General features: G+C 32.8%; 2 protein-coding genes across 3 annotated transcripts; one reads left to right on the top strand and one right to left on the bottom strand.

The window, feature by feature from the left end:
- Positions 1-2,328: 2,328 nt before the first annotated feature.
- Positions 2,329-6,582, top strand: LOC146902543 (Zinc finger C-x8-C-x5-C-x3-H type family protein). Of its 2 annotated transcripts, none has more exons than XM_085739125.1 (7): positions 2,329-2,645; positions 2,753-2,889; positions 3,139-3,201; positions 3,527-3,646; positions 3,768-4,082; positions 4,161-4,535; positions 5,536-6,582. In XM_085739125.1, exons 1-7 carry the CDS (start codon positions 2,555-2,557, stop codon positions 5,935-5,937), a joined length of 1,503 nt encoding a protein of 500 aa, XP_085595251.1. In that variant the 5' UTR covers positions 2,329-2,554; the 3' UTR covers positions 5,938-6,582. The 2 variants fall into 2 exon arrangements, with proteins under 2 accessions (XP_085595251.1, XP_085595250.1); XM_085739124.1 differs by having other exon boundaries at positions 4,155-4,535.
- A 3,051-nt stretch (positions 6,583-9,633) lies between these two features.
- On the bottom strand, positions 9,634-11,291 carry PUCHI (Integrase-type DNA-binding superfamily protein). Its single transcript, XM_085736066.1, has one exon. The coding sequence runs from the start codon at positions 11,080-11,082 to the stop codon at positions 10,045-10,047; it is 1,038 nt and encodes a 345-aa protein (XP_085592192.1). The 5' UTR covers positions 11,083-11,291; the 3' UTR covers positions 9,634-10,044.
- Positions 11,292-12,033: the final 742 nt, after the last annotated feature.

Below are 12,033 nucleotides of genomic sequence, written 5' to 3'. Positions count from 1 at the left end.
ATTGACTAATGTTTTTTGGAAAATGTTAACTTGTGCCCTAAGGGCACAAGATAAGGATCTTAAAATAGAATATAAAAATAAATATTGCATTGAAAATATAAGTTTTGAAGTTTTTAAGGTTATGAATGCACAATTTCCAAGATTAAGTTTCTACATTTAGTTTCTTATCTTGTGCCCTAAGGGCACAAGTTAACAAGACCCATGTTTTTTATACGATAATTAATTGGCTAATTTTAATCAATGTCTAGATTACTTTTTGTATTAACTCTAATACAAAAGGACAAATATGTCATATCACGTGGCGTATTGACAGCACTTGTGCACGACCACAAGCGTAAACTAAAGTTGAAACTCGAAAGGCATTTTAGATGCCCTTTTTCTAGATGACCCAAAAATCTCACACCCATTTGTTTTGTTTTGTTGGTTTACTCTACATATATTCAACTACTACTACTATACTTTAATAAAAATATTGATAATTTAGAATCTACTAACCCAACCAACTTCTTATTTAAATTAACTATAAATAATTTCTAAAAACTTATAATCTACTAATTTCATTTTAAAAACCACACAAAACCGTGTTTTAATGTTTATTTGTTGTGGATTTAAGAAGCTAGGAATTATGGTTTCTGCTAGACACGCGTTCATTAGTGTTTAGACGGAACTCTTATTCTCTCGTTGTTAAAAATCTATGTAAATCTCATCGCTTTTAGTGGAATTCATTTTCCAATATACGGAACCCACACAATTTTTTAAAGCCGTGGATGTTGAAAATAAAGAGTTCATGACATTTATCTTTTTAATTTTGTTTTAAACATTTTGATATGAATAGAGAATCTAATTTTTTGACTAAGATATAAATTCAGAATCTAGTATCCTTAAATTAGTTTCATACTGGGTTTAGTATTAAATATTTTATAAAAAGTAAGAATCTAGTGATTAATCTAATTTGTTTCATATTCAATTTTGTTTTAAATATATTTGAGAAAACTTCACTAAGAATAATAACTTGAAACTCATATACACAAGTGTGATGATTTGAGTTTGAATATGAGCATATGTGTCTAATTTAGTAATATCGTCGTCGTTTTCCGTTAATTATTCTTACAATCTTATTTAGATTTAAGGTTTAAATGCACTATTGATCCCATATTCTTAGAAAAATAAAATGTTGTTCCTTCTATTTTAAAATTAGATTTTTGGTCCCTCATTTTTTTTGTTTGTCATTCTTATGAGACATATTTTCACTCGCATAGACATAGACGTTGGATGTAACCTAATAAACGTTTCTATTTAATTTTGATATCAATATTTTATAAAAAAATCAAAATCTACGAATTGCATCAACTTTATAGTTTATTATTTTTTTAATTTTTTATAAAAAAAACAAAATCTATTAATATTATCATCAACAACTTCTTATTGAATCCAAAAGTAATAGTATCATTTTGATTTCCAATACCCACTTTAATTGCACGAATTGATCCCCTGGTCGGGTGAATAGATCCGCATTTGAAAATTGCGACAACTGTAAAACCGCGTCCTAATGTTTAAATATCATCAACAACTTCTTATTGAATCCAGGAGTAATAGAATCATTTTGATTTTTAATACCTACCTTAATTGCGTGAATGGATCCGCATTTGAAAACACGACAACCGCAAAACCGCATTCTAATGTTGATTTCATGTGAATTTAAGAAGATATGAATTGTAATAGCTTATGTTAGACGCTAGTTTGTTGGTGTTTGGACGCGGAAACACTAAAATCTATGCGAATCTTACTATTTTTTTTTGCATTTTCAAAATTTATGGACGGGCATAAATTTCATCTAGCAAAATAAACATGTATTTAATTTTGTTTAAAATATTTTGATATAAATTCAGAATATTTAGTTTTGTTGATTGTAAACTTTCATATTTAGTTCACTGTTAATTATTTTACAAAATTTTAGAATCAATTAGCTTCACATTTAATTTTGACATTTGATAGCACTTCATATTCTCTCAATCATTTTCTTTTTTAGTGGAAATCTCCAAATCTAATCAGCATTTAATTTAAGTGAGTTTTAAATATTTTGACAATGTTATTAGGATTTAATATAGATTTGTAATTAGTAAAAAATACACTCCATAGATTTGTAATAATTCATAATAAAGAAAGTGTAAGATTGTTTTTGGTATTTTAGTGATGTGTTTGGCGCGTATAAAAACGTAACTATAACTCCCACCAATAAAAAAAAGTAAGAAAATAAATAAATAAATAAAGACAAAAATTTATTATTATTTATTAAATAAAAACGCTTTGAAAAGGAGAGAGAAAGAGAAAGAGCAAAACAGTGTGTGTGTAGAGAGAGAGAAGAAACAAACAGAGCAGAGAGAAGAGAAGGGTGTTGTGTTTTGTTTAGAGAGAGAAACCCCAGAAATCCGAACCAGTTTCTCACTCTAGTTTCTTCATTCACACGCTTTTCATCGGAACCATTCATTCTCTGTTTTGAGGGTTCCAAACTTTTTCAGATTGTTCCATTTTTACCCTTCGTTTCGTCCGTACAATGGAACAAAGGTACGGCCGAGCTAACGATGGGTCGTCTCAGTTGCACTCTGATCCGTCGCCGGAATGGACTTCCGTCGGTGCTGATGAAGGTACTGATTCTATCTTTCTATCTGCATTCTCAATTTCATTTCGTTTTTGTTTGATTTTTGATTTCTTCGATTTGAGTGTAATGGAAGTGATTTTGTGAATGTTGCAGGGTATGGTGGATTGGTTGGTGGTGGTGAATCGTATCCACAACGACCTGATGAAGCTGATTGTATCTATTATTTGAGGACAGGTTTTTGCGGTTATGGTTCTAGGTGTCGGTTTAACCATCCACGTGACCGTGGCGCGGTAAATTTTTATTTTTTAAGGTTTTTGTTTTGAGGTTTTGTTTTTGATGTGATTGTCTCTGGTTCTGTTATGTGAATGTGTTTGATCTTGTTTTAATTGTTGTTATAATGTTTTTTTACTAACGGGCTTTGTGTTTTGTTTTATTCATTGAATTCTGTCGGTGAAATTCACTTAATTGTGTGTGATTGAGGATGTGCATTGGACATGGTGATTGAAATTTTAGGGGATTTGTGTTTGTGATTGGTTTAGGTTATTGGAGCTGCGAGGATTGCCGGGGAATATCCAGAACGAGTTGGACAGCCCGTTTGCCAGGTGGTTAATTCAGTTTATGCTCAATTATGGGTTGTATTTATATCTAATGATGATTGCATTTCCCAATTGACACTGTTATTCGTCTTTTGTGTGGAAAATAATATGTTGAACAATGTTTTAATAACTGAATTGTGTCATTGTTCAACTGTTTTAAACCACTCAAATTGGAACGAAACCGTGTTAAAACATCGATGTTGAGCAATTTTGTCTTGCATGCATGTCAGTGCAGGAGTGAAGTTGACTTTTATTTTGTTTTGATTGTCTTCAAATTCAGTTGCTGTCCTTTCCTTTTGTATTGATTATATTTGCTTATGTCATGCTGCAGTACTATGCGAGGACGGGATCGTGCAAATTTGGCGCTTCCTGCAAGTATCACCATCCTAGACAGGCGGCAGGAACTACTGCTCCCGTGTCGCTAAATTGTTATGGATATCCGTTGCGAGTGGTTTGTACTTTGTATCACTTTATATTTGTTCCATGAGATTTTGTGGTTTATGCACTCACATTTCTGAATCATGAAAAAAGTTTGTTCTGTATTTCTGAACTTTTATGAAAAATCGTAACAGGGTGAGAAAGAGTGTTCCTATTATGTGAAAACGGGACAATGCAAGTTTGGTGCAACATGTAAATTCCATCATCCACAGCCTGCGGGTGGCCAAATGATAGCACCATCACCAGTTCCCCAAGTTTCACCTCTGCCAATGCCGGTACCTTCACCTATTTATCAAACTGTACAGCCTCCGTCCGGTCCTTCACAACAACAATATGGTGTACTTGTTGCGAGGCCACCTCTTCTACATGGCTCATTTGTCCAGGGCCCTTATGGGCCAATGGTAATGTCCCCCACCATGGTCCCTTTTTCAGGCTGGAGCCCTTATCAGGTATGTCCCGGACTTTTGTTTTGATTGCTTACTCAAATTATATGTGCTTTCGTTGAAGCTTTTGAGTTCTAGATGCAGGCTCCAGCAGCAAGTCCTGTACTTCCTTCTAGTACTCCGTTGAGTGTTGGTTCGACGCAGCTTTATGGGATAACTCAGCTACCTTCACCAACAACCGTCTATTCTGGACCTTACCAATCCTCTGGTCCCTCAGCTGGTCCTTACCAATCTTCTGGTCCCTCAGCTGGTCCTTATCAATCTTCTGGTCCCTCAACCGGTCCTTCAGGTAGTAGTCAGAAGGAACACTCATTACCTGAAAGGCCTGATCAGCAGGAATGTCAGCATTACATGAAAACAGGGGACTGTAAATTTGGTTCTACATGTAGATATCATCATCCGCCGGACATGGGTGCACCAAAAGTGAACCTTAGTCCTATTGGCCTTCCTTTGCGCCCGGTAATGATTATCTCTCAACTCATATCCACTTTGGTTCTTGAATTGGTTAATGAATATTTTTGATAATATTCTCTGATTTCCCTCTGGTACTATATTTTTTGGAAACCTTTGATGATAATAATAATAGCTAGCTAGCTAGCTGTAAGGTATAACCAAATTGACTTCTTAACTTTGTTGGTAGATATATTTATTATTCCTCGTATGCAGGATTCAATTTCAAACTACACTTAAAGTTTAGTTTTTAATTCATTCATCATTGAAAACAATTCACAGCTGGAACCTTTTTTTGTCTGTCTGATCTCTAGGACTCAGTTGAATGAGTGGTGTGTGCTTTACTAGGAATATGCAAGAGTAGTGAGGAGTTTGTATGGGAAAAATCTCTAACCCTCCCCCCCCCCCCCCCCCAAAAAAAAAAAAAACATGTAAAATGACGTTGAGAATATGTTTTCTTGATGAATGTGTTGAGTAGTATGTTGGAGGTTGTTGTACAATATATTTGAACTTAAATCTCTAGGCCGTTGAAGATTTTTGTAGTACTGTATTAGTTGAGTTGATGTTTTTTTTTTTTTTGAGGGATAGTTGAGTTGATGTTGTTCCGATGTATTTTAATGCAATAGTTCTCTGACTATTTTCTCACTTTCTCCTGCATAATTACTTGAGCTTGAAAAATGGATAAAGCAGAACCTTATTGCACCTTGTCACAAATTTTAATTTGATTAAACGATTGTGGAAGTAGGATTGATTTTCAAGACATGTTTCCACTAAACCACATATTATTTTGACGTGGCCATTTGTCTTTATTGATCTTTTTGGCTTTATTTCTCTCTTAATGCAATACTTTGTCTTTGGACTTCAGGTAAATAATAGGCAAGTATCTTAATATATATTGATCTGTTGCTGCAATGATAAGTTTGTCTAATCAGTTGAAATGTTATTCAATTTTTGTAATGATTGCATTCACAAATTCTTATTCGTCATTTGTTGTATGTTTTATAATCAGGGAGCACAACCTTGCACTCATTATACCCAGCGTGGATTTTGTAAGTTTGGATCTGCGTGCAAGTTTGATCATCCTACGGGATCCCTGAGTTACAGTCCATCTGCTTCTTCCCTTTCTGATATGCCAGTTGCACCCTATCCTGTGGGTTCCGCCATTGGTACTCTTGCCCCATCATCCTCATCATCCGAGTTGAGGCCTGAACTTGCATCAGGATCCAGCAAGGAGCCTGCTTCATCCAGAATGTCATCATCAATGAGCACATCGACTGCTTCAGCTGGCTTGACTTTGTCAACGGTTGTACCGGTTTCTCAATCAGATGCCCAACCATCTTCTCAGAGTTCCGGTTCTTTAGCAACTCCCAGTGCCACCACAAGTAGCACCGTCTCTCACACCTCAAGCTAAGCAATGTGAATGTGTTCCTCATTATCACTCCATTTTATCTCAATTTTTCGATTGACTGTCTTTACTCATGGAGGGTCTCAAATAGGTTTTACTTTTAAGTTATCCCAGTTCAGGTCCAACAGTCATTGCACCAATCAATTGTCTTTGTGTTCATATAATCTTTTTGTGGCCATCTCTTTGATCTTGAATAAACCATGGCCAACTTTGAAAATTTTAGCAACCCATACAGTCGCAACTTGCTTTTGAATAACTTAAAGAGAATCTGCAAGTCCATTATGCACATGCCCATCCACATGTCTATTTTTTGTGCTTATTTATCCTTCAATCTTTTTTTTTTGGTACGAGAAAAAAAAAATAGTCCAAAACCCTTTTTTGCATTTGGGAATAATACTCTATGCTCAGAAGACCCTGTTTGCTATTGTTCCCAAGATATCGAAAGGTTTACCGTGAAGAGAAGTTATCAGGAGACTACAATGAGGTTTCACATTGCTATCTTTTATTATTTTTGATACACCATGGTGTTGTGACAAGTAAAATGCTTGACTTGTTGGGTACTTAAATTTATTACAGAATACATATATGAAGAAACACATTTAAATCAACACATTTGAATGTGTAATAATTTCTTTTTCTCCCTTTTTATCAGTTTACTTGTCAAGCTTTCGTGTGAGATCAGGTGATTTTCTGGTCGAATTTTTCATTGTTTCGCTTGTTATCTCTTTCGCGCTTAATATCTGGTGATGTTGTTGTAAGATTATTGTATTATAAGTAGAGTGTACTCCACTCATCGTATGCATCACGGTTTGCAACCAAACTGACGTATACCACTAAATAAATCTTCACAGAATCAAATTTAAGAGTCTGACTGTAGCCTGCCATACATTTGAATAGGAAATTAAATGTTTTCTGTTGTACAATCTGTGAATTATAGTCACTACTCACCATTGAGTTTGGTTACACCGTGGAAACCATTCAAATTGATTGTCTGTACCTTTTTATCATAAATATGGGTGTTTGGTTATGTCACACAAAAAGTGGTTTTTGCCTTGAATTAAAAAAATTCATGTTAGGTTTTGCATCAAACTTTCTTTGAGAATAAAAATGGCGCCACGTAAATTACTCTACTTGAGCTCTTTTATTTAAAATAAAGTTTTTGTAACTTCCGCCCAAACTCAGATTGGAATTGACTTGTCTTGCTCACCAATTTGATCAATATGTCATTGTGTGTGCTTGGTATCACAGCGAGTTTGACAAAATCAGGGTATACTATGGTTTTGATGAAGTTTCAATGTGTAGCACTTGCCAAAATTATGGTTGCATATCATGATTCTGTCAAATCTAGTGTTAATTCACACATGCTATATTCTCACATCTGATTATTCCTTGTTCTAAGTATAGGAACCTACATATTGTCTTTCTAAGCTTTTTTGAGCTGAATCAAACTTGTGCATTCTTTAATTTGTTAAGGTGTCTATGATGCTTTTTATCTTGATAGCTAGGAACATTTGAATTTGTTATCAACCATCTAGGGCAAGATAGGAAAAGACAAAATATTAACAGTTCAAAAACAGGACACAATGAAATGGGTCAGTTTTTTTCTTCTTCTTTTTCTCAGTGGTGCAGACACAATCACTTCTGTTTTTCTGAGGGGAACATTGGCTAAATAGGTTGAGAGTGTCATCCTCAGCTATTCAATAGACAGTTAAAGTGTAAAATCCAAATTTGAGATCCTAAATAGAGACAACTACACTCACACACACACACACACACACAAACACGTGATAGTGGGACATGGTTAGTGGTTAGGCTATATTGAAGGACTAACTAACTAGTCAAAGTCGATATTATGATTTAGTATAAAGTATAATATCGTGGTGGACAAATCTTGACTATCAATACACTCCAAATCCAAACACCAAGAATTAGACATGTAAAATTTTAGTGTAGGACTCCACTTGTATGCAAGGTGTAGGATTTTTTTCACATGCATTTATTGTATTTTGCTATTTGATTGAAGATGTTTAACGAATAAACATGACAAAGTGACATCACGTTGTTTAAAAAAACAAATGACATCATAATCATAATGTAATTTGATTATATATCTATATATAAATTAGCACTATGTATGTATGTATAAAAACCAAATGGGGCGGAGCTATGTTAGGCACTTGCTCCCACTATATATATATTTTTTTTGGCTTTGATGCTTTTTTATTCCTTAATTTTTTTTAAATTACGATTTTGATCCCCTAATAAAAAAGAAACAATTTTACCACCTAGTTTTACAAAACGTTGCAAAATTGTAGAGAAGGTGCCACCTGTCCCAAGATAAGGTGTCAAAATCGCAACTTTTTGTGAAAATAATGGGCCAAAAATGAATATTTTCCTAAATATAAAGGATCAAAAGAGTATATTTCTCTAAAGATAGAAGGTCAAAATAACATATTTCCTCAAAGATAGAAGGAAAAATTGTTTTTTTTTATTAGGTAGCCAAAATCTCAACTTTTTAAAAGTTAAGAGGTTAAAAATGCACTTATGCTTTTTTTTAATACACGTATTTAGGAGGTTCAATATTAAAGCCCTCCCAACAAAATGCAACTTAAAAGTTTATTCTCACTACTAATTTAAGTCATTTTCATGACATAAATTAAAAAAAAAATTGTACGGTAATTTATGTGTATGTTATACGTTTATTACTAATTGTTCATCGTGTATAGATATTTTAATATTAATTTTTCAACTCCCAATATAAATTTGTAGTATTTAGGACAAATTTGTTTTTATCAAATGAGGTTTATTATTAGAGACCGAAGCAAAAAATTCAAACGCACAGGTTTAGTGATTTTATACATAGAGAAATACTATAAATATTATTGAAATTGAGAAAAAAATCGTTTAATATCTTTAAAATAAAATTTGATATATGTATATGCTTTTAAATAAAAATATTATATACATTTAGTATACACATTTAAAACAAATATAAATAAATATACGCTTCCTCGACAACTCGAAATTTCTGGCTCAGTTGCTCTTTACATGTATGTATCAACCATGAATATGAATAGTCTTATCAACTGACTCATTGATTCACTTATAATTGTGAAAACTACCAGTTAACTATTATTTTGTCAAAATAAAACTACAAAGATAATGAAAAAATGTCATTAGACATATTTTCACATAGAGACATCACTATTTTTTAACACTACTGGGGGTTGAAGTTAAGATCCACTTGAAGTAAGTTAAAACAAGTTAATTACACCACTAGAGTAAAAATTAAGTGCATTTCTAGTATATGATATTTTCAATCCATTCAAACAGTGAGTGTTATAATAATAAATCAAATTGATTTGACTCATCACAGATGTTTTTGATGTTTGTTTGATGTCGCAACTAGTTTGAAAAAGTCAATGTGAACCATAATAATTTTACAAAAACTACAATTTATAGCTTTAACAAAATCACTAAGTTACGGTGATAGCCAACTACATTTTATAGCTTCAACAAAACCATTATAAGATCCAAAAACATGAGTTAAAAATTCAAATAAAATTTCAACAATGTGGTATAGTATAGAGTTGTTCAAAATTCCTGTTCATTACCATGATATGATATATTATTATAATAAAAAGGAAAAAGAAGAAAAAAGCAATTATATAATCTAATCAATCAAGTCAGCAAAAAGGAATGTACTGCAAGCAATAGATTAGATTTAGAATCGCGGGTTATTGGCTTGACAACAATATATCTTTCTGTGAACTTATGCTGTTTGATGGACACTCGTGCCATTACTTTCTTTATTGTTTCCAAAAGTTTAGGCAAACTAGCCCAAAAGAAGGATCAAATCATTCCATCAATATGCAGAGAGGAAACCACACGAGAGAGAAACTTTTCTCAATCAACATATTGTATGTAACATATTTAGTAATAATTTCATTAGAACAACAACAAAAAAAGGCTTACTTACTAAAGTTACTAGAAAGACAAAAAAAACATAAACAAAAAAGTACTAGTGCATGCAATGCAATGCAATGCATCACAATACAATACAATACAATACAATGCAAGTATATATATCAAAATGCACCTGATATAAATAGCTTAAAAGAGAGGGTAACCAAATTCAAGTGATGGAGAATAGTTTGATGAAGAAGCAGCTTGATCATTCATCATCACATAGTTTTGACTTAGATTTTCAATGATGGGATAATTAGGATACATTAATGTATCCATGCATTCATCTTCAACTCTTAATGGATTGTTGTTAAATATAGCTGAAAGTTCATTAGAATTCCAATCCAAGAAACCTTGACTGATTTCACTTGGACAATAAGAAAACTCTGAAAAGTTAGATACCCTTGTTGGCATTTCTTGAGAGAATGAACTCATACCAAAATGTGACTGACCCTCCATTGAAACTTTGTTTCTTTCAGCATTGTTATCAACTTTTTCATCACTTGAAGCACTTACATTGCTTTTTCTTGAGTTTGAAGCAGGTCTGAAACAGTTATCAGGAACAATGCATTCTAAATAGCCAGAGTTACTAGTGTCATTTCCAAAGAAGAACTTATCATCATGAGTTGATCCATAAGATGTTGTTTTTTCACGATCAAAAGTACTCATGATCATGTCATTGTTGAATGAGGAAAGGTTTTGATCATTTTTACTAGTGTGTGAAGCTGAAGTGTTAAGGTGAGAAAGAGTAGTATTTTGATTGGTTTGAGTGTTAGTGAGTAACTGTGAAGCTGGTAAGAGAGTTTGAAGATCCATAGGAGAAGAAACAAGTGTGTGAAAATTGATAGTATCAGAGTAAATGAAATTTGTTCTAGCTTGGTTTCCTTTCATGGAAATAGCAGCTCTATCATAAGCAAGAGCAGCTTCTTGAGCAGTATCAAAAGTACCAAGCCAATGTCTTTCTTTAGTTGTAGGGTCTCTAATTTCAGCAGCATATCTACCCCAAGGTCTTCTCCTAACACCAAGAAATCTTCCTGGTTCTGATTGTTTCCTTCTTCCTCTTTTTTCACCACTAGGTGATGTGTTGGTGTTCCTTTGAAGTAGAGACAGACACATTTGTGTTTGATTTGTTTCATGATATCCTTTGAAAGATGAATCTGATGTGATCTTTTTAGAGGTTGACATGGCTGAGAAAATGGCAAAGAAAATATGGATTGAATAATGAGGCTGCAGAAGGTAAGAATGGTTATGTTATGACTTATGATGGATGGATGGAGAATGGAAGAAGTTTGGTTTTTGAGGGGTCTTTTAAAGACAGTGACTTATCATGGAGAGATGGAAAAGGACATTTTTTTTTTGGCTACTAGACCATATTTTAGTCTTTAAAATTAAATATACGAAATGGTAGTCCTTAAATGTATCAAAATTATCAAAATATCTTAAAGTGTGTATTATGTAAGTAATTTTATGAACTAAATTGATAAATATAATATATATGTGAAGACTGAATTGACTAACAAAAAACACTTTTAAGGTATTTGTTAAGTTTGATACATTTAGAGATTAAATCATATGACAAAGGCTATTACATTCAAATCACTTACTTAAAAAAGAAAGATTAAAATAACTTTTATATATATATATATATATATATATATATATATATATATATATATATATATGGGTAATGCTAATACACACCCACTCAAAAATTAGAAGGTGTGTATTAGCAATGTACACCTTTTGTGTTTGGACAAAAATACCTATATATTCCCTTTAAAAATCTGTTTAATTGAATGGGTAAAAGAGTAATTTAATTGGTACTAAAAGTTGTGGGCCATGTAGGTTCAAGTTTCAATCACCGTCATCGTTGTTTTACTTTTGGGTTCTCCCTGTACATGGCCTGATAGCCATATCCTTCCAGTTTCGTCTCCCTCTTTTTTGTTCTATTATATCCTTTCTTTGTGACCTTCCAGAATTTTAAAACTTAAATTTTATCCCAAATTCACTATCCAATAGGATGGAATGGAACTATCCAGAACAATATCAAGTAGATTAAAATTGAACTAAAATAATGGTTCCAAGTTAAACAATAACTGCTTCAAAAAAAAGTTAAAAAATAACATGAGTCTAGAT

The sequence above is a fragment of the Medicago sativa genome, chromosome 8, assembly GCF_051527215.1.
Source record: "Medicago sativa cultivar Bolivia chromosome 8, Bolivia_mono, whole genome shotgun sequence".
NCBI lineage: Eukaryota > Viridiplantae > Streptophyta > Magnoliopsida > Fabales > Fabaceae > Medicago > Medicago sativa.
Note: the sequence above shows the minus strand (reverse complement) of the source record. Positions and strands in the feature narration are given on the sequence as shown.

Excerpts from the sequence above, each read along its gene's own strand:
- LOC146902543 (XM_085739124.1), top strand. The coding sequence starts at position 2,555 with ATGGAACAAAGGTACGGCCGAGCTAACGATGGGTCGTCTCAGTTGCAC. Across the intron at positions 2,646-2,752 it reads TTCCGTCGGTGCTGATGAAG|GGTATGGTGGATTGGTTGGT; the intron begins GTACTGATTCTA and ends TGAATGTTGCAG. Across the intron at positions 3,202-3,526 it reads TTGGACAGCCCGTTTGCCAG|TACTATGCGAGGACGGGATC; the intron begins GTGGTTAATTCA and ends GTCATGCTGCAG.
- PUCHI (XM_085736066.1), bottom strand. The coding sequence starts at position 11,082 with ATGTCAACCTCTAAAAAGATCACATCAGATTCATCTTTCAAAGGATAT.